At 61.2% G+C, this 16983-nt stretch overlaps 2 protein-coding genes across 4 annotated transcripts in view; one reads left to right on the top strand and one right to left on the bottom strand.

The window, feature by feature from the left end:
* LOC116798682 (src kinase-associated phosphoprotein 1-like) overlaps positions 1 to 6234 on the top strand; it is a 146042-nt gene extending 139808 nt beyond the window's left edge. The window contains exons 10-11 of the mRNA XM_032711261.1: positions 5436 to 5558; positions 6083 to 6234. Of these exons, the coding sequence (XP_032567152.1) occupies positions 5436 to 5537 (102 nt within the window). The 3' untranslated portion in view covers positions 5538 to 5558; positions 6083 to 6234. The remainder of the gene's footprint in view (positions 1 to 5435; positions 5559 to 6082) is intronic.
* A 3024-nt stretch (positions 6235 to 9258) lies between these two features.
* SNX11 (sorting nexin 11) lies at positions 9259 to 16974 on the bottom strand. Of its 3 annotated transcripts, none has more exons than XM_032711562.1 (7): positions 16915 to 16974; positions 12362 to 12413; positions 12026 to 12112; positions 11647 to 11747; positions 11283 to 11381; positions 10959 to 11171; positions 9259 to 10156 (listed from the first exon to the last, which is right to left on the bottom strand). In XM_032711562.1, the coding sequence occupies exons 2-7, from the start codon at positions 12380 to 12382 to the stop codon at positions 10030 to 10032; spliced, it is 648 nt and encodes a 215-aa protein (XP_032567453.1). In that variant the 5' UTR covers positions 12383 to 12413; positions 16915 to 16974; the 3' UTR covers positions 9259 to 10029. The 3 variants fall into 3 exon arrangements, with proteins under 3 accessions (XP_032567453.1, XP_032567452.1, XP_032567454.1); XM_032711561.1 differs by lacking the exon at positions 16915 to 16974 and adding an exon at positions 16330 to 16428; XM_032711563.1 differs by lacking the exon at positions 16915 to 16974 and adding an exon at positions 14808 to 14897.
* Between the last annotated feature and the right edge of the window lie 9 nt (positions 16975 to 16983).

Below are 16983 nucleotides of genomic sequence, written 5' to 3'. Positions count from 1 at the left end.
CTCTCCCTGCACCCCCAGACCCTCCTGCACCCCCGCACCTCTCCCTGCACCCCCTGCATCCCTGGATCCTGCTCATCCCTGTATCCCAGGCATCCTCCCAGCACCTAAAGTATCCCTGCATCCCTGGAGCTCCCCTGCACCCCGAGCATCCCTGGACCCCTCGGGCACCCCCCCTTCCTGCCCCCCCAGACCCTCCTGCACCCCCAGACCCAGCACATCCCCTGGACCCCGTGGAGGGCTGTGGGGTGATGTGGGGTGACAGCACCCGGAACCCCGGGAAGGGTGCAGAGGCAGTGGAGTCAGAATCTCGGAATCAATCCTGGAATCAATCCTAGAATCACATTTAGGTTGGAAGGGACCTTCAAGCCCGTCCAGTGCCACCCCCTGCCATGGGCAGGGACACCTTCCACCAGCCCAGGTTGCTCCAAGCCCCGTCCCAACCTGGCCTTGGACACTCCCAGGGATGGAGCAGCCACAGCTCCTCTGGGAAATCCATCCCAGCCCCTCCCCACCCTCACAGGGAAGAATTCATCCCTTCTATCTAGTCCGAAGCTCCCATTTTCCCTCTTAAAACCATTGCCCCTTGTTCCTCTCAGGCCCTGCTGACAAGTCTGTCCTCATTTTCCTTTTCCACCCCCTTGACTTTGGTGGGATGGGGAAATTGGGGCAGGGAGAGGGAGGGAGGCACCAGAGCTGGAGCATCTCGGCTGTGCCAGGGTGGGGGCACCCAGGAGTGCTGTGCCCACCCTGTGCTGATGCTGTTTTGGGGCATCTGAGCATCCACACCCATTTTCCACGTGGAGCTCGGAGCGGGACGGGACCCTCTGGAGGGAGGAGAGGAAGGAGCTCGATGAAAGCGATTCTTTGGGAATGATTTTCGCCCCATTCCAGCCTGTTTGCTTCCAAACAGCCCCTCTAATCACCGGCGACGCCACGACAACTTCCCTCGGATTTTTTTTCCCTCCCTCTCCTCCCCCGATTATTTTATTTTATCTCCTCTCTCTCTCCCGTCCGAGGGGGGGGGGGGCACAGGGACACCGTCCCCGGGAAAGACTTTAAAATAAAAAAATCCCCCAGCCCGCACCTTCCAGCCCTCCCTCCCCTGCACAACCCCCCCCCTCCCCTTCTGCCGTGCACTCTCGATGAACCTGTGATATTGTAGCAATGGCCCTTGAAGTGCGGTGGGGAGGTGATTTAGGAGAATATTAAAGGCAATGTGGAGATTCGGAAGGCGCCTCTCTCGGGGAGATCTGGAGAAATACGCGGCACAGATGGGCTGAGCAGATTAAACATTTCCGTCACATTGTTTTCCAGTCGCGCTGTTCGCGGTGCCTGAGGGTTGGCACCGCGGTCAGGGAGGGAGCCGCCTGGAATAAAGGCTGGAATAAAAGATGAGCGCGCCGGTTCCACGCGGGCTCCCGAGCCCCGGGGCCGCCGGGGTGATTGTCCCCCCGGGGCTGCAGCTCCCTCCTCTGCCCCCTCCCGGTGTCCGGAGGGATGTTTGTCCCTCTGTCCCCGGCTGGCTCGGTGCCCCCGAGCCGGGTCGTGCTCTGGGGTGGGTGGGTTTGGGGTCTGGCTCTGCTGGTCGGGTATTTTGGTTAATTGGGTAAATCCTGAACCCATTTGGGGCTGGTCCCTCCTTGCAAAGCCTGAGGAATTGTCTCAAGGAGGAGTCAGGTTGTTTTGAAGGGGAAATGGAATCCTGAACCCATTTGGGGCTGACCCCTCCTTGGAAAGCCTGAGGAATGGTCTCAAGGAGGAGTCAGGTTGTTTTTAAGAGGAAATGGTTAATTGGGTAAATCCTGAACCCCTTTGGGGCTGATCCCTCCTTGGAAAGCCTGAGGAATTGTCTCAAGGAGGAGTCAGGTTGTTCTGAAGGGGAAATGGAATCCTGAACCCATTTGGGGCTGGTCCCTCCATGGAAAGCCCGAGGAATGGTCTCAAAGAGGAGCTAGGTTGGTTTTGATGATAAATGGTTAATGGGGTAAATCCTGAACCCCTTTGGGGCTGATCCCTCCTTGCAAAGCCCGAGGAATTGTCTCAAGGAGGAGTCAGGTTGTTTTTAAGGGGAAATGGAATCCTGAACCCATTTGGGGCTGGTCCCTCCATGGAAAGCCTGAGGAATTGTCTCAAGGAGGAGGTGGGTTCTTTTTAAAAGGAAATGGTTAATTGGGTAAATCCTGAACCCCTTTGGGGGCTGGTCCCTCCTTGCAAAGCCCGAGGAATGGTCTCAAGGAGGAGTCAGGTTGTTTTTAAGGGGAAATGGAATCCTGAACCCATTTGGGGCTGGTCTCCCCTTGGAAAGCCCAAGGAATGGTCTCAACGAGGGTCTGGGTTGTTTTTAATGAGAAATGGTTAATTGGGTAAATCCTGAACCCCTTTGGGGGCTGGTCCCTCCTTGGAAAGCCCGAGGAATGGTCTCAAGGAGGAGTTGGGTTGTTTTTAAGAGGAAATGGTTAATGGGGTAAATCCTGAACCCCTTTGGGGCTGGTCCCTCCTTGGAAAGCCTGAGGAATTGTCTCAAGGAGGAGGTGGCCTCTTGTCCTTGCCAAAATTTCCCTCGTGGTCGTTTCTTCCCGGTTTTCCCCTTCCAGGGCCCTTCACCTTCCTCCCCCTCCATCTCCCCGAGTGTTGCTGCCCTGAGCTCCTCCTGGGTGTCAGCTCCTTCCCCCTGGGATGGGGATGGGACACACAGACCCTGGTGGGATGGGACACATGGATTGTGTTGGGATGGGACACTGGGATCCTGGTGGGATGGGACACATGGATTGTGTTGGGATGTGACACTCAGATCCTGGTAGGATGGGACACATGGGTTGTGTTGGGATGTGACACTCAGATCCTGGTAGGATGGGACACATGGGTTGTGTTGGGATGTGACACTGGGATCCTGGTGGGATGGGACACATGGATTGTGTTGGGATGTGACACTCAGATCCTGGTAGGATGGGACACATGGGTTGTGTTGGGATGTGACACTGGGATCCTGGTAGGATGGGACACATGGGTTGTGTTGGGATGTGACACTCGGATCCTGGTGGGATGGGACACTGTGGCCACCCTGGTGATGCCAGAGCTGACACTGCAGATGGGACAAGGGGAAGGAGCCCCCAACCCCAGCTGTGTATCCAAAACTCCCTGGCTGGGAATCCAATCCCTGGAAACAAGTGGGAATCGTGGATTTTTATAAGGAGCCACCCTACAAAATAGTAGATGTGGAGAAAAGGGTGAGCATCACCCAAATGAACTCCTCAGTGCACCAGGCTGGGGGATGTGCCAAGGAAGTGCCATTCCCACCGAAATCCAGGTCGTGGCCGTCATCTGGAGTTGTTTCCTTTCCCCCTTTTCCCTCTCCCTCACTGATGGAATGAGCAGCTCGAAGCTTTTTACGGCCCCGTGCACCAACCCCCCCTCCCCAAAAGCCCTGATGGGGGGTGATGATCCCAAATCCCCCCCTCCAAAAGCCCTGATGGGGGGTGATGATCCCAAATCCCCCCCCAAAAGCCTTGATGGGGGGTGATGGTCCCAGCCAGGGTGATGATCCCGGGTGATGATCCCAACCAGCATCTGCTCCGGCTCCACTCGGCACCAGGGATTTCGGGAATGACGCTTGGAGAAGTGCTTTGGGAGGGTGGGGAGGGGTTTCTTCTTTCCTGGGAGAAATCCCAACGTTATGGGAGCAGAGCGAGCCCCCCATGGCCGTGCAGAGGGTGGTGTTGGGGTGACCCCCAAACCCAGTCCCCTGTTCGTTGCCAGCACGGGAAGGGCACCGGATTCCCAGTTTGGGGCTGGGGCAGAGCACTGGTTGTGCTCTGTCTCCTGCCTGATGCCCAGCCGGGATTCCCAGGGGCTCCTGGCACCCCAACACCCACCCCCAGGCAGCACCCAGAGCCGTGGAGGGGGCAGAGATCCCATTCCCCTCTCCCTCCTCCCTGGAGCGATTCCCCTCCCGATCAGCGGCTTCTTCCCAGTCCCTTCCCTAAAGTCTCGGCTAAATTACTTCCCTCCCCCCCTCCTGCAGCACAGCCCAGGCAGGTACCGAGCACAGAGGCCCCATTAGCGTGTAATTAGGTAGATTCCAGCAAAACCCCATCCTCAGACTCCCTCCTCCCCCTCTCCCCCTCCCCGAAGCCGGCGAGAGGCGTCGGCGAGATGGAAACGAGCGTCTCCAGACAGAGCAGAGTTCGCCCTGCGCTGGGCTCTGCCTCGCTGTGCCAGTGCTCTCCTCGTTTTAATAGTTTAATAAAAATTAGCATAATTAACGAACATCTGTATGATCCAGAGTGGCGCAATTTGGCACTTGGAAACGAGGACTTAAACGTTATTGCCGGGAGTTTAATGTTGTTTTAATTCTTTTTGGCACCGGCGCGCGGCGGAATAAACGGCTCGGGCTCGGCTGCTGCTTCATTTGCATCTCCCTCCCTTTGATTATGAGCGATCGTTGGGTTTTCCGGCGATCCGTCAAAGCAGAAATTATTTTAAAACACCTCTCGCGGCGCTCCAGCCGCGGAATTGCTGAGGGAGTGGGGCGGGCCCGGGCTCCTGGTCGTGCCCGGGTGGGTGTCCGGGATGCAAATAAACCCGGATTTTTTCCTTCTGGCGGGAGGATTTTTTTTCCCCTCCCGGCTGGTGGGATGTGTTCTCCCAGCCCTCCATCCCGCTGTCCCTCCCCAGTCCTCCCCGTCCTGGCTCTGTGCTGTTTGCTGCAGTGTGTGGGGGGGGGTTCCTGGGGAACGTCGGGATCCCAACCTGGACAGGGTCAGGATTCCTGGCACCCGTTCCTGGCTCTGGCGAGAGCAGCACCATCTGCAGAGTGTCTGTCTCGGGTGACTCAGCCCTTCTCCCCCCGTCGGGAAGCAGGGCATGAGCTTGGGGACAACATTAAGTGTCCCCAGCCAGGCAGTGAGGGAACAGAGTGTGGGGCAGGGAATGGGATGTGCTGCCGGGAACGTCTAAATTTAACATCCAGTTTTTTTAAAGCTCACCTGTTTTGATGCCAAACTCCTCAAACCCGTGTGTGCAAACTCCTCCCCTTGCACACACGGAGGGAGGAAAGTTTTCCCTGTTGTTATTTCCCCGTCGGGGAGGGGGGGTCAGGGGGAAATCCCACCTAAATCTGGGGAGGGAACGGATTATCCAGGCATGATCCAGCTGGAGGGGCTTCTGGAGCTCCAGGCTGAGGGCTGGGCCTCCCTGGGGGGTTGATATTTGAAATTAAACCCCCCCAAAATGTCGGGGCGTGAATTAAATGTTGAATTTCTGAGAGAACCCAGAGCAAAGGGGGCAGGAGGAGGGAGGGGGGACAGGAAGGGCAGGAAAGGATTTACTGGGGGAGAGGTGGGACTGGGGGGGGGGGGGGTTCTGTTGGAGTCTGGGGGGGGCTGGAGATCCAAAGGAAGGGCCCTGAGCCACGTTCCATACCTGTGTCCCATCAGGAATACGACATGTACGGCTGGTGGGTGGGAGAGCTCAACGACGAGGTCGGGATCGTGCCCAGGGATTACCTGGAGGCCGCCTACGAGCTGGAGGAGCGATGAGGAGGGACAGTGGCACCCCAGGTGAGAGGAGAGGGGGCACCTGGGGTGTGTTCCTGCCGGGAATGGGGCCTGGAGGTGGGTGGGAATGGGACCCGGAGGTGTGTGATGTGGAGGCAGCTCCGTCCCCGGGGGTGTCCCGGCATCCCTGAGGACTGGCTGCCTTTGGCTCCATCTCCTGGTCTCCCGTTTTCCCCGGGAACAGGCGAGACCAGGAGCCACGGTGGCAGTTCAGGGACGGTGCCACCCCACCCAGTGTCCCCCAAATTCCACGGGAGGGACGTGGTGAAGCCACGGCAGCCCCCAGGGCCGCCAAGAGCTGCCACTGTGCCCCCAACCCCGACACCAAGCGCTGCACACGGAGAGTTTCCCTCCCAAAAACCCACAACGGAGCCATTCCCTTGGGGAAGCCGAGGCACGGGGCAGGGCTGGGAGGGAGGGGTCTGGAGTGCTGCCACCTCCTTGTCCCTCTGTGCCCGTGGCAGTGCCAGCCTCGCTGTCCCCTTCCCCACCATCACCCGTGTCTCTCTCCCCATCCCCAAATCCAGGCGCTCCTCTCTCCCTGGCCGTGCTGAGACACCAGTGACACCAGTTCCCACCAGCAGCCCGCTCTGCTGTGAATTCCTGTGGCACGAAGAGACCCTCACAGTGCCCGGGGGTGCCCTCCTGGGGGTCGGGGGGGGGGTTGGCACCCCGCAATAAAGGCATTTTCCTCTCCGTGCTTGGCCGCTCCGGACCTCGTGGAGCCGGAGCAGGGGGTGGGAAGTGCCCCTCGGGTCCACACCCCCCTCCCCTTCCCCAGCTCTGAGCACCCCCAGAGCCCCCCGGGCCTGGGTGAGCCCTCGGCTGAGCCCAGTGCATCCTCCCCCTCCTCCCCCTCCTCCTCCTCCTCCTCCTGCTCCTCCTGCTCCTCCTCCCGCACTTGGCTGAAGGGCCGCTAGATGGTGGTAGGGCCCCGCTCCCCGCAGCCTTCAGGGGAGGTGCCCAAACCCCTCGGACCCCCCCCTGGCACGGGGGTGAGCCCGAGGGGCAGCTCCAGGGCAGATGTTTGGAGCCAGGCACAACCCGGGGGGGGAATCCCATGGGATGCTGAGGATGTGGCCGAGCCTGGGATGCTCCCCGGGGTCTGTGTCCCCATCCCCTGGGATGCTCCCTGGGGTCTGTGTGTCCCCATCCCATGGGATGCTCAGGGGGGGTCTGTGTGTCCCCATCCCATGGGATATTCCCTGAGGTCTGTGTCCCCATCCCATGGGATGCTCCCCAGGGTCTGTGTCCCCATCCCATGGGATGTTCAGGGGGGTCTGTGTGTCCCCATCCCATGGGATGCTCATGGGGTCTGTGTGTCCCCATCCCATGGGATGCTCATGGGGGTCTGTGTGTCCCCATCCCATGGGATGGTCCCTGGGGTCTGTGTGTCTCCACCCCATGGGATGTTCACCAGCCCCATCCTGGCACCCGCTGCCTCATCCCGAGGCTTTGCTCACAGTGGGGAATAAACCCCCACCATGTGTGTGTGTGTGTGTGTGTGGTTTGGGGTGCCAAGAGCTCGGCTTAAATCCCTCTGGCATTCCCAAGAGGCTCTTCCAGCCCCATTTCTCCACAGCACAGGTGACCCCAAGCAGGGAAATTCCCCCTCTGCTCTGCCCTCGCTGCCTCCAGTCGAGAGACATCTCGCAAGGAGCAGCTGGTTCTGAGGGGCTGCAGGGCCTGAATCCATCTCTCCAGCAGCATTCCCGGGAGCCCTCTGGGATCCTGGCAGGAGGGAATGGATGTTTTTTGCAGGGGGATGCTGTGGAGCAAACAGGATCAGGGCTTGGGGCTGCCTGGATGTATCCGCCCCAGCCCAGTGGGTGGGAAACGGTCTCAGGAGCCTGATCCCAAATCCACGGCCTCATCCCGGGCTCCAGAGACCTTCGTGCTCTGCTGGGAAGGTGGGAGAGGAGAGAGAGATGGGAGCAGGATGCTTTGGCCCCAGGTTGGAGCAGGAGCCCCCTGGCACGGGGTGTCGAGGAGGGGGAAGGACAGACGGGAAGGAGCTGCTTTCCCAGGGGATAAGGATGTGCCGGCTGGAGAGCCTGGCCCCATTCCAGGCTGTTCCTCTGGCAGGAGGGAGCTGTGCCAGGCTATTGAGGGCACAGGGAGGGGGCCACACCACCCTCACCTGCCCCAGGTGGGGAAGGTTACCTTGGGCAGCTCTGTGTGCCCACCACACCCCTGACCCCCCCCCCAGCATTCCAGGGCTGCCTCCAGCCACCCCAATCCCCGGCACGAGGGGCTGAGCCCGCCCTACATGTGGCAGAGGGGACGGTCACCCCCCCCAAAGAGCCACTGCCCCCCAGGTGGGACCCCCCCAGCCCAGGGGCTGCTCCCCCCGAGCCCGGGCCGCCCCTGAGTCACCGTTTTCCCGACAGCTCCGCAAAAGCCGATCACTGGCACTAAAAATAATCCCTGAAAGGCGGCCAGGAGCAGGGCTGCGGCCCCGGGGGGATCAGAGAGGCTGGAGAAGGGATGGAGGAGGGATGGAGAAGGGATGGAGGAGGCATGGAGGGGGCATGGAGAGGGGATGGAGAAGGGATGGAGAAGGGATGGAGAAGGGATGGAGAGGGGCTGGAGCCCTCACTGCAGCAGCTCCACGGGCTGCCCTTCCCAAACCCACCTCGGGAAGGGGCAGCCCCAGGGCCGGATGGCTCCTGGCAGTGCCAGGACACGCTCCTGGAGCAAACCAGGGGCTGGGAGGGAGCCGGGGGCAGGGCACGGCTTGGGCTGAGGGGGTCGTGCCCTGAGGGAGGCTGTGCCCGGGCAAGGAGCGGGGTTGGTGGGCATGGGAAGGGATTGATGGGCATGGGGTCGGTGGGCATGGGAAGGGTTGGTGGGCATGGGGAAGGGATTGATGGGCACAGGAAGGGATTGGTGGGCACGGGGAGGGGGCGGTGGGCGAGGAGAGGGGTCGGTGGGCATGGAGAGGGTTGGTTGGCACAGAGAGGGTTGGTGGGCATGGGGAGGGTCTGTGGGCACAGGAAGGGATTGGTGGGCACAGGGAGGGGGTGGTGGGCAAGGAGAGGGGTTGGTGAGCACAGAGAGGGTCGGTGGGCACGGGGAGGGTCTGCGGGCACAGAGAGGGGTCGGTGGGCATGGAGAGGATTGGTTGGCACGGGAGGGGTCGGTGGGGACAGGGAGGGGTCAGTGGGCATGGGAAGGGGTCGGTGGGCATGGAGAGGATTGGTTGGCACGGGAGGGGTCGGTGGGGACAGGGAGGGGTCAGTGGGCATGGGAAGGGTCGGTGGGCACGGAGAGGGGCCGCGGGCACAGCTGGGCTCACAGCTGCGCCATTTGGAGCCGCACGCTCATGAATATGGATGAATATGCATGAGGGGGGGGCAGCCAATGGCAGCGGCGCTCCCGCGCCCCGGCAGCTGCCAGCCTTGGCCGTGAACTTCTTCTGACATTTCGGATGCGCCTCCAAGGGCTTTCCAGCCCTCCCTCCCCCTCCCTGGTGCATCCAAAAACCCCACAAAACCCCCCCAGAACCCAGGGCAGACCCTCATCCCTGTCCCCCCCGGGAGTGACCCCAGGGACCCGCCCGGTGCCCGGGGCAGGGGGAGCCGCGCTGGTGTTGCTGATGTGGGGAAGGTGCCATCCTCCCCTCCCGGTTTTCCCCAAATCCCTGTCTCCGCAGCTCCCCCGGCCCGGCCCCTGCCCACACCACCCAGCAGGACCTGGCAGCTTCTCCTGCTTCAGTTTTATTTCGAGTCCGAGCACGTCCGAGCCCTGCCTGACCCGGGGCTGGGCAGGGGGAGGAGACGGGGCAGGACCACACGGGGCAGGGGCAGCAGGAGCAGCTCCTTCTTATCCCAGCAAATCCAAGCCCTCTTGGAAGAGACACCCCCTCCCAGGGCAGGGGTGACAAACTGCCCCCCCCCCCTTTTCCTCCCCCCTGACTCATTCCCTGCCCAGGGGGAAAGCTCAGCTCCCATTTTTCCAGCTGCAGAAACCAACCTGCAGGGAGGGAAAGCTGTGCCAGGAGGCCCCGGGGGTGGGTGTGGGATCTGTGTGGGCTCTGGGTTGGTGCAGCTGAGCCCCCTCTGCCCTCCCCAGGAGCTGCAGAGGGAGGGGAACACAGGGGGCTAAACTGGAGAGAGTGGCTGGCCCTGGAGCCACCAAGGAAAGCCCTTTTCCCATCGGGCAGCGGATCCCACCCTGCCCTGGGATGTGCCAGGAGCAGGGAGGTGGCACTGCCACCCCACTGAGCCCTGCTGCTGCTCCAGCCAGAGGGCAAAGGCCGTGGGAACAACAAACAACAGGTTCCACCCCCCACCAGATCCCTTCTCCGGGATGCAAACCCTGCCTGGGACACCGGGACAGCCGGGATCAGCAGGGACAGAGCCCGGGATGAGCCGTGTTCCCAGGGCAGCCCGGTCACCCCCCTGCTCCCACAGTGCCCCCTCTCCCAGCGAGGGAGCAGGTCCTGGGAAGGCAGGGGGTGTCCCCAGGGCTGTCACTGCGTGTCCTGCCCCGATCCCAGGGGCTCCTCCGGGCTCTCCGAGTGCGCGTCCTCCACGCCGAAGTCGCTCCAGTCCGGGACACTCTCCAGGCAGCCCCGGGGGCTTCCCAGCCCGGCACAGCTGGGAATGGGGAACAGGTCAGAGGGGAGAAGGGATCCAGGGGAGATTCAGGGCCTGAGGTGCCCCCGTGTCTCCAGATCTCCTTGGCTCAACCCCTCCCTGGAGTTGGGGCTGCCCTGGGATGTTCCTCCCTCCCCTGGACGTGCAGGTCCCATCCCAGGATCCACAGTGAGGAGCTGGGGATACCCTTGGGATCCACAACCGGGAGCTGGGGCTGGACTGGGATCCACACCAGGGGGCTGGGGCTGCACTGGGATCCACACCAGGGAGCTGGGGCTGCACTGGGATCCACACCAGGGAGATGGGGCTGGACTGGGATCCACACCAGGGAGCTGGGGATGCCCTTGGAATGCTCCTCCTTCCTGCCCTGGCATTACCTGGGATCCACAGTGAGGAGCTGGGGCTGCCCTGGGCCATTTCCTGCCCCTTCCAGGGGCACAGCAGGAGCTGAGGCTGGACTGGGATCCACACCAGGGAGCTGGGGCTGGACTGGGATCCACACCAGGGAGCTGGGGCTGTACTGGGATCCACACCAGGGAGCTGGGGCTGCACTGGGATCCACACCAGGGAGCTGGGGCTGCACTGGGATCCACACCAGGGAGCTGGGGCTGCACTGGGATCCACACCAGGGAGCTGGGGCTGTACTGGGATCCACACCAGGGAGATGGGGCTGCACTGGGATCCACACCAGGGAGATGGGGCTGCACTGGCATCCACAGTGAGGAGCTGGGGCTGGACTGGGATCCACACCAGGGTGATGGGGATGCCCTCGGGATGCTCCTCCTCCCTGCCCTGGCATTACCTGGCTCTCGGGTCCCGCCCGGGCAGCATTGAGGTCCGACCCTCCTCCTCCTGCACCCAGCCACAGTTGGACATGGCATAGTGCAGGATGGCCTCTGTCACTGTCTGGGTGCCCTGGCCCTGCACACAGGCCTCGATGGCGGGCACGGAGAGCTGGCTCTGCAGGAAGAGGTGCAGGCGGCTGTCCGAGAGCAGCACCACGTTCTGCACCACCCTGGGCACGGAGAGAGGAGGGGCAGTCACCCTTCACAGCACCTTCCCAGCCCCACAGCAGGATTGTCCCCTCCCTGCCACCCCCTCCAGCCCTCAGGAATCCTGCACTCACTTCTCCAGGAACTGCTGCAGTCCCTGTCTCCGCTTCTCGATGAACTCGTCCGTGCTGCCCACGAAGAAGGTGGATTTTCCAGGCAGCTCTGGGACAGGCCTGGGGAGGGGACAGGGCTCAGGTCACCTCAGTGCCAGCACAGGGGACACTGTGGCAACACCTGCCAGGCCCCTGGATCCAGGGGACACCGTGACAGCACCTGCCAGCCCCCAGATTCCAGGAGCTCGGGTATCCCCTGCTCCTGCCCGGGGTTTCTCTCCACGTCTCCTCTGAGCTCACATGGATCACCCAGGGCAGGGAGAAAGGCTCTCCCAGGTCTCCCTGAGCAGCAGGAGGAGGGAAAGGAAGGCCAAGGAATGCTTACACCAGGCCAGCATTCTTCTGGAGCTGCCTCCTCAGCCACACGAACTCACGGTACCGGCGCCGCACACATGAGGTCTTGGCAGTGAAGGCCTTGCTGTTGGTCTGGGAAGAAAAACCCAACAGTTCCATGGGAATTGTCCGTGGGATTGAGGGGCAGGGAGGAAGAGGAGGGACTCAGGGATCCGTCCCCTCCACGCTGGGTCTCAGACCCACAGAAGGCAGAGGGTTCTCCCGTGGGGGCTCCTTCCATCCCCAAGTGCTGGATGATCCCACTGGTGCTGGATGATCCCACTCTGGATGATCCCACTGGTGCTGGATGATCCCACTGGTGAGCCCCGGGCTCTGCAGCTCCACCCCCTGTCCCTCAGCCCCCGACTCACGTGGAGGAAGATCTTGTAATCCACATAGGAATTCCAGGAGCCTTCGTTCTGCACTCGGGGGTCCTGCACTCGCACCGTGGTCAGTTCCTGGGGGGCAGGAGGGGTGTCCCTGCTCAGCCCCCCGGCATTCCAGGGACAGGGGTCCCACCCCCATCCCACCTCCTCCAGCTTCCCTGTCCCAGGGAGAGCACAGACAGCTCCCACAGGCAGCTCCAGACATTCCCAGCCCTGTCCCCAGCTGCCCCTTAGCTCTGCCCCACGGACCGTTCAGCTTGCCCAGATTGCCCTGTGCTGCCAAATTCCAGCCAGGAATTATCATATCAGGAAGGGTCTTACTTCCTCTCGGTTCTCCAACATCCTAGAGGAGCCAGAGCCCAGCGGGAAACATCTGGGGAAAAAAAAAGGGATTTAGGAGGATCAGCACGTTGGGGTCTTCCAGGGACTCTGCATCCCCCCAGCACCAGCCACCTCTGTCCCAGCCACACTCCCTGATCCGTGGAATAACGAGGATTCTTCCAAATCCAGGAGCCCACAGGGAAGGCAGAATCCAGCACCTGCTCCTGAGGCAACGTGGGCTCCCTGTGGGATGTGCTGGAGAGCGTGGGGTGAGCAGGGCTGGGACCTGCAGCACCTCTGTCCTCGGGCCACCCCTGCCCAGAGCTCCTCTGGGATCCTGCAGCCCTTGGGAACAGCAGGATCCCTGGATCACAGAGCGAGGCAGAGCCCAGCCTGATGGGCTGTGACCCCGAGGAGCTGCTCGTGCTCCTCTCCCACAGCACATCCCTGCTCCTGGGGCAGGAATGGGGCTTCCTGGGAGAGCCTTTTCCTTGGAGGAACTCCAGGAAGAGCCCAGTGCCAAGAGCCCAGCTCCCAGTTTGCTCCTGCAGAGCCCAGAGAGGGAACACAGGAGGGAGCCAGGGTGGGAAAACCCGGCCCAGTCCCCACCCAGGCAGGTCTGCACCCACAGCCAGGGGAGCTGGTTTGGCTGGGGAGGAGAATTCCCTGCTTTTATCCCACTTCCCTTCTCCCAGAGGCCTCTCCTGCAGCAGGGAGCTGGAGGAGGAGCTCAGCTGGGATGTCCAAGCAGGGAAAACCACAAATCCACACCAGGGGGGACCTGTTTTCCTCCTGCCTCCATCCATCCCAGCAAGTTAACTCCAGATATGGATGTTCCACTTGGAACTGTGGAATATCCTGAGCTGGGACACACAGGGATCATCCAGCCCAACTCCTGGCCCTGCCAAGGACACCCCAAAATGCCCCCCTGTCCCTGAGGGTGTTGCCCAAACACTCCCTGAGCTCTGGCAGCTCTGGGGCCGTGACCCAATCCTGGCGGACTTCCAGTGTCTGGGGGGAAGAACCTTTCCCAAAATCCAGCCTGAATCCCCCCTGACAGAGCTCCAGTATTCCCTGGGGTCCTGTCACTGATCCCAGAGAGCAGAGATCCTGCTGGGCCCTGCTCCATCATCCCATTCTCCTGCAGCAATTCCCATTCTCCAACAGCAGGAACGCGGCGCCAGGGCTTGGAATAGGGGCAGGACAGCAGGATAACCCCCCCTCCATCCCACCAATCCACGATCCAGGCAGTGAGATCCCTATGGAGACACACCCCCTGTGCACACCCAGGCCGGGAACACTCGTCAGGGGGAGCTGGAAGCCCGAGCGTGTCCCGTGTCCCGGTTTCACCTCCGGCCGCGGGATCGTCCGCAGGGAGGTTTTTGGGATCTCACCCGGCACCTCCCGACTCCCGAGGGACACGGCTGCCTGAGGAGCCAGCCCTCACCCCTTCCCCATCCCGGGAGTTTTGCCTTTTAAGGCCGTGGGAGCTGCCCAAGCGCCGGGAATGCCGGCCTTTATTCCCGGCTCCCATGGAAGAGAAGCTCGGCTGGAGCCGGAGTTCCTTGGAGCTGCGGCGAGGGGAGGGGCTGGGGCCCCAAACCGGGCTCCCAAAATCCCGCTCCACCGGTTCCCAGGTGCTGGAATCCTGCGGGATTCCAGCCGTGCCACCGCCCCCGGGGAGCACGGGAAGGGTTAAGGAGTTTTGGGATGGACGGGAACCCGGGATGTCTGGGATAACTGAGCTGCCCTTGGAGCCGGGTCAAGCTCCTGCTGCTTCCAGCTGAGGAGGAACCTCCCAAAAAAAAAAACAAAACCCAAACCACGCTCTGGAGCACGTGATCCTTCCTTAGGGAAGAGGAAGGAGGAGGGAAGGAGCCAAATGTGCCAGGGGTCAGTTCTGGGGGAGCTCCAAGACTTCCCGGGGCTCCCAGTCGGAACCAGTCCAGCAGCACAGCTGGGACCATCACATTCCCAAATCCCACGGGATCACAGGCCCCACAAACGCTGGGATGACCCCCGTGGAATCATCCCAAGGTTTTAGAGCTCCTGCTCTGCCCCAGCAGCTTCAAAAGGCAGGAGGGAGGCTCGGGAATTGCCCAATGGAACAGCAGAGGGTTGCCAGGAATGGGAATTTCGTTTCCCGAGGTGCTCCCAAGAGCAGAGAGCCCTGAGGGTGGTGGCTCCATGCAGGAAAACGGGGAGCAGGGAGCCCAGGGAGCTCCTTTCATCCCCAGGAACACATAATCTCATTGAGGCTTTATTGGGAGTTAATTGATCCTAATGATCAACTTCCAGCCCCCCTGGAGGAGCAGCTCGGGATCAGCCCCAAGCACTTCCAGCAAATCCTCTTCCAGGGATTTTGGGGAAAGCCTCGGTTTAAGGGGCTCTGGGATTATCCTGGGTTGGGTTTATGTCCCTCCAATTCCAAGTTTTCCCTGCTGACCTGCCCAGGATTTGGGCTGGAGGAGCCGCAAATCCCGGGTGGAATTTGCCCCCCTCCGGCCCCGGCTCCCGTTCCCACGGTGCTGACAAGGGAAAGTGTTCCCTGTTATCTCTTATCCACCCGGCTGACACATCCCTAACTGCCCTTCCCGCCCTCTGGAACAGCGGGAATGCTCTTTCCCAACCGGCTCAGAGCAGAGTTCAGCTCTCAGCTCCCTCCCCCAGCTCCACTCCCTTCCCAAATCCAGCCTGGCCGAGGCTCCACTCTGGGAAAACCCTCCCGGGGAGGCTCCACGGCAGCAAAACCAGGAATTAATCCCGTTTATTCCCGCTTTTCTTTGTCCCCTGCGGACACAGCCACCTATAAAACACCGGGAGTGATTTTTTTTGGAAGAAGGAAAGGGCTCCCTTCACAACCTGGCGTCCCAAAATTTGGACCCTCCTGGCCCTGGCAGGGGTGTCCCAGCCATTCCAGCATCTCAGAATCCAGGGAAAAGCCTCGTAGAGGAACATCACAGCAGGAAAAATGGGAATGAATCCTATTTTTTCCCGCTGTTCCTTGTCCCATTTGGACACAGCCACCTGGAAGACACTGGGGGGGATTTCTTTCTAGCCCTGTTTTCCCATCTGAGGAGGAAAATATTCCCTCATCCCAACAGGTATCCCAAAATTTGGACACTCCTGGGCCTGGCAGGGACGTCCCAGCCATTCCAGCATCTCAGAATCCAGGGGAAAAGCATCATACAGGAGGAAAAATGGGGATTAATCCCACTTATCCCTGCTTTTCCTTGTCCCATTTGGACACAGCCACCTGGAAAACGCTGGGGGTGATTTTTTTTTTTCCAGGCTGTTTTCCCTTCCAGGGAAGGAAAGGACTCCTTGTCAGCTTGGTGTCCCAAAATTTAGACCCCATCACTGGCAGGGATGTCCCAGCCATTCCAGCATCTCAAGAGTTCAGGGAAGAGCCTCATGGAGAGGCTCCACAGCAGGAAAACCAGGAATTAATCCTGTTAATTCCTGCTTTTCCTTGTCACGCTCGCTCGGGCACAAAACACTGGGAGTGATTTTTGGAGGCTGTTTTCCCTGCCAGGGAAGGAAAGGGCTCCCTCTCAACCACGGACATCTCCGAGTTCAGGGAAAACCTTCACACAGCGGGGAAAAAATCGGGATTAATCCCCTTTATTCCTGCCACGCCCGGGCACCTGTAAAACAGGTCTGTAAAGCAGCCCCCTGCAAAACACTGGAGGGGGGAAAGGGGGATTTTTTTAGAGGCTGTTTTCACTTCCAGGGGAGGAAAAGCCTCCCCCATCCCCGCAGGTATCCCAAAATTCGGACCCCGGGGACGAGCCGGGCCGGGCCTTGAGAGGCCGCGGATGGGGGTGAGGCCCAACGCCAACCCCGGTTCCTCAGCTGGGGGCTGCGGGGGAACCCAAAGACCCCCCTGAGGGACCCCCAGGGGACCCACCCGGACCCTCCCGTGCCCGTCCCGGGACCTCCCCCCCCCCCCTTCGGGGCCCCCTCACCTCGCACAGGACGCGGCCCCTTTAAGCGGCGGCGGCGGCGCGCGCGCTTATAGCGCGGAAGAGGCGGGGGCTTCCGGTGCGGGGCATGACGGGAGTTGTAGTTCCCAGCGCCTCCAGTTGTAGTTCGGGAGCGGCAGCTCAGGGAACAAGGGACAGGAGGAGAGGAAAAGGCCTCCAGCCGTGCCAGGGGAGGGCCAGGTTGGACAGCAGGAGGAATTTCTTTATGGAAGGAGGTTTTAAACGTTGGAAGGGGCTGCCCAGGGAGTGGCGGAGCCCCCACCCCTGGGGGTGCTCAGAAAGCACGTGGATGTGGCCCTTGGGGACATCGGTTGGCAGCGCTGGGTTAACGGTTGCACCCGAGGGTCACGGAGGGCTTTTCCAACCTCAATAATTCCATAAATCAGATTATTTATCACCGAGCCGGGCACGCCCCACTCAGAGCTGCTCTGGCTCTGCTCAGCCCGGGTGCACAGCACCCACCCTGCTGCGCGGGACACTCAGTGCCCTGCTCTGGCGTACACGGCGCTGACGGGTCACAGCTTGGCCTCGGTGCCCTCAGAGCTTTTTTCCCCCCCCCTTAATTACCCTAATTGTGTAATTCAGTCACAGCGTGGCTCCAGAGGACTACACCTCCCATTACACATCCCACCATGC

This window comes from Chiroxiphia lanceolata, chromosome 26 (genome assembly GCF_009829145.1).
Source record: "Chiroxiphia lanceolata isolate bChiLan1 chromosome 26, bChiLan1.pri, whole genome shotgun sequence".
NCBI lineage: Eukaryota > Metazoa > Chordata > Aves > Passeriformes > Pipridae > Chiroxiphia > Chiroxiphia lanceolata.
The sequence above is the reverse complement of the archived record's forward strand: the minus strand, read 5'-3'. Positions and strand labels throughout refer to the sequence as shown.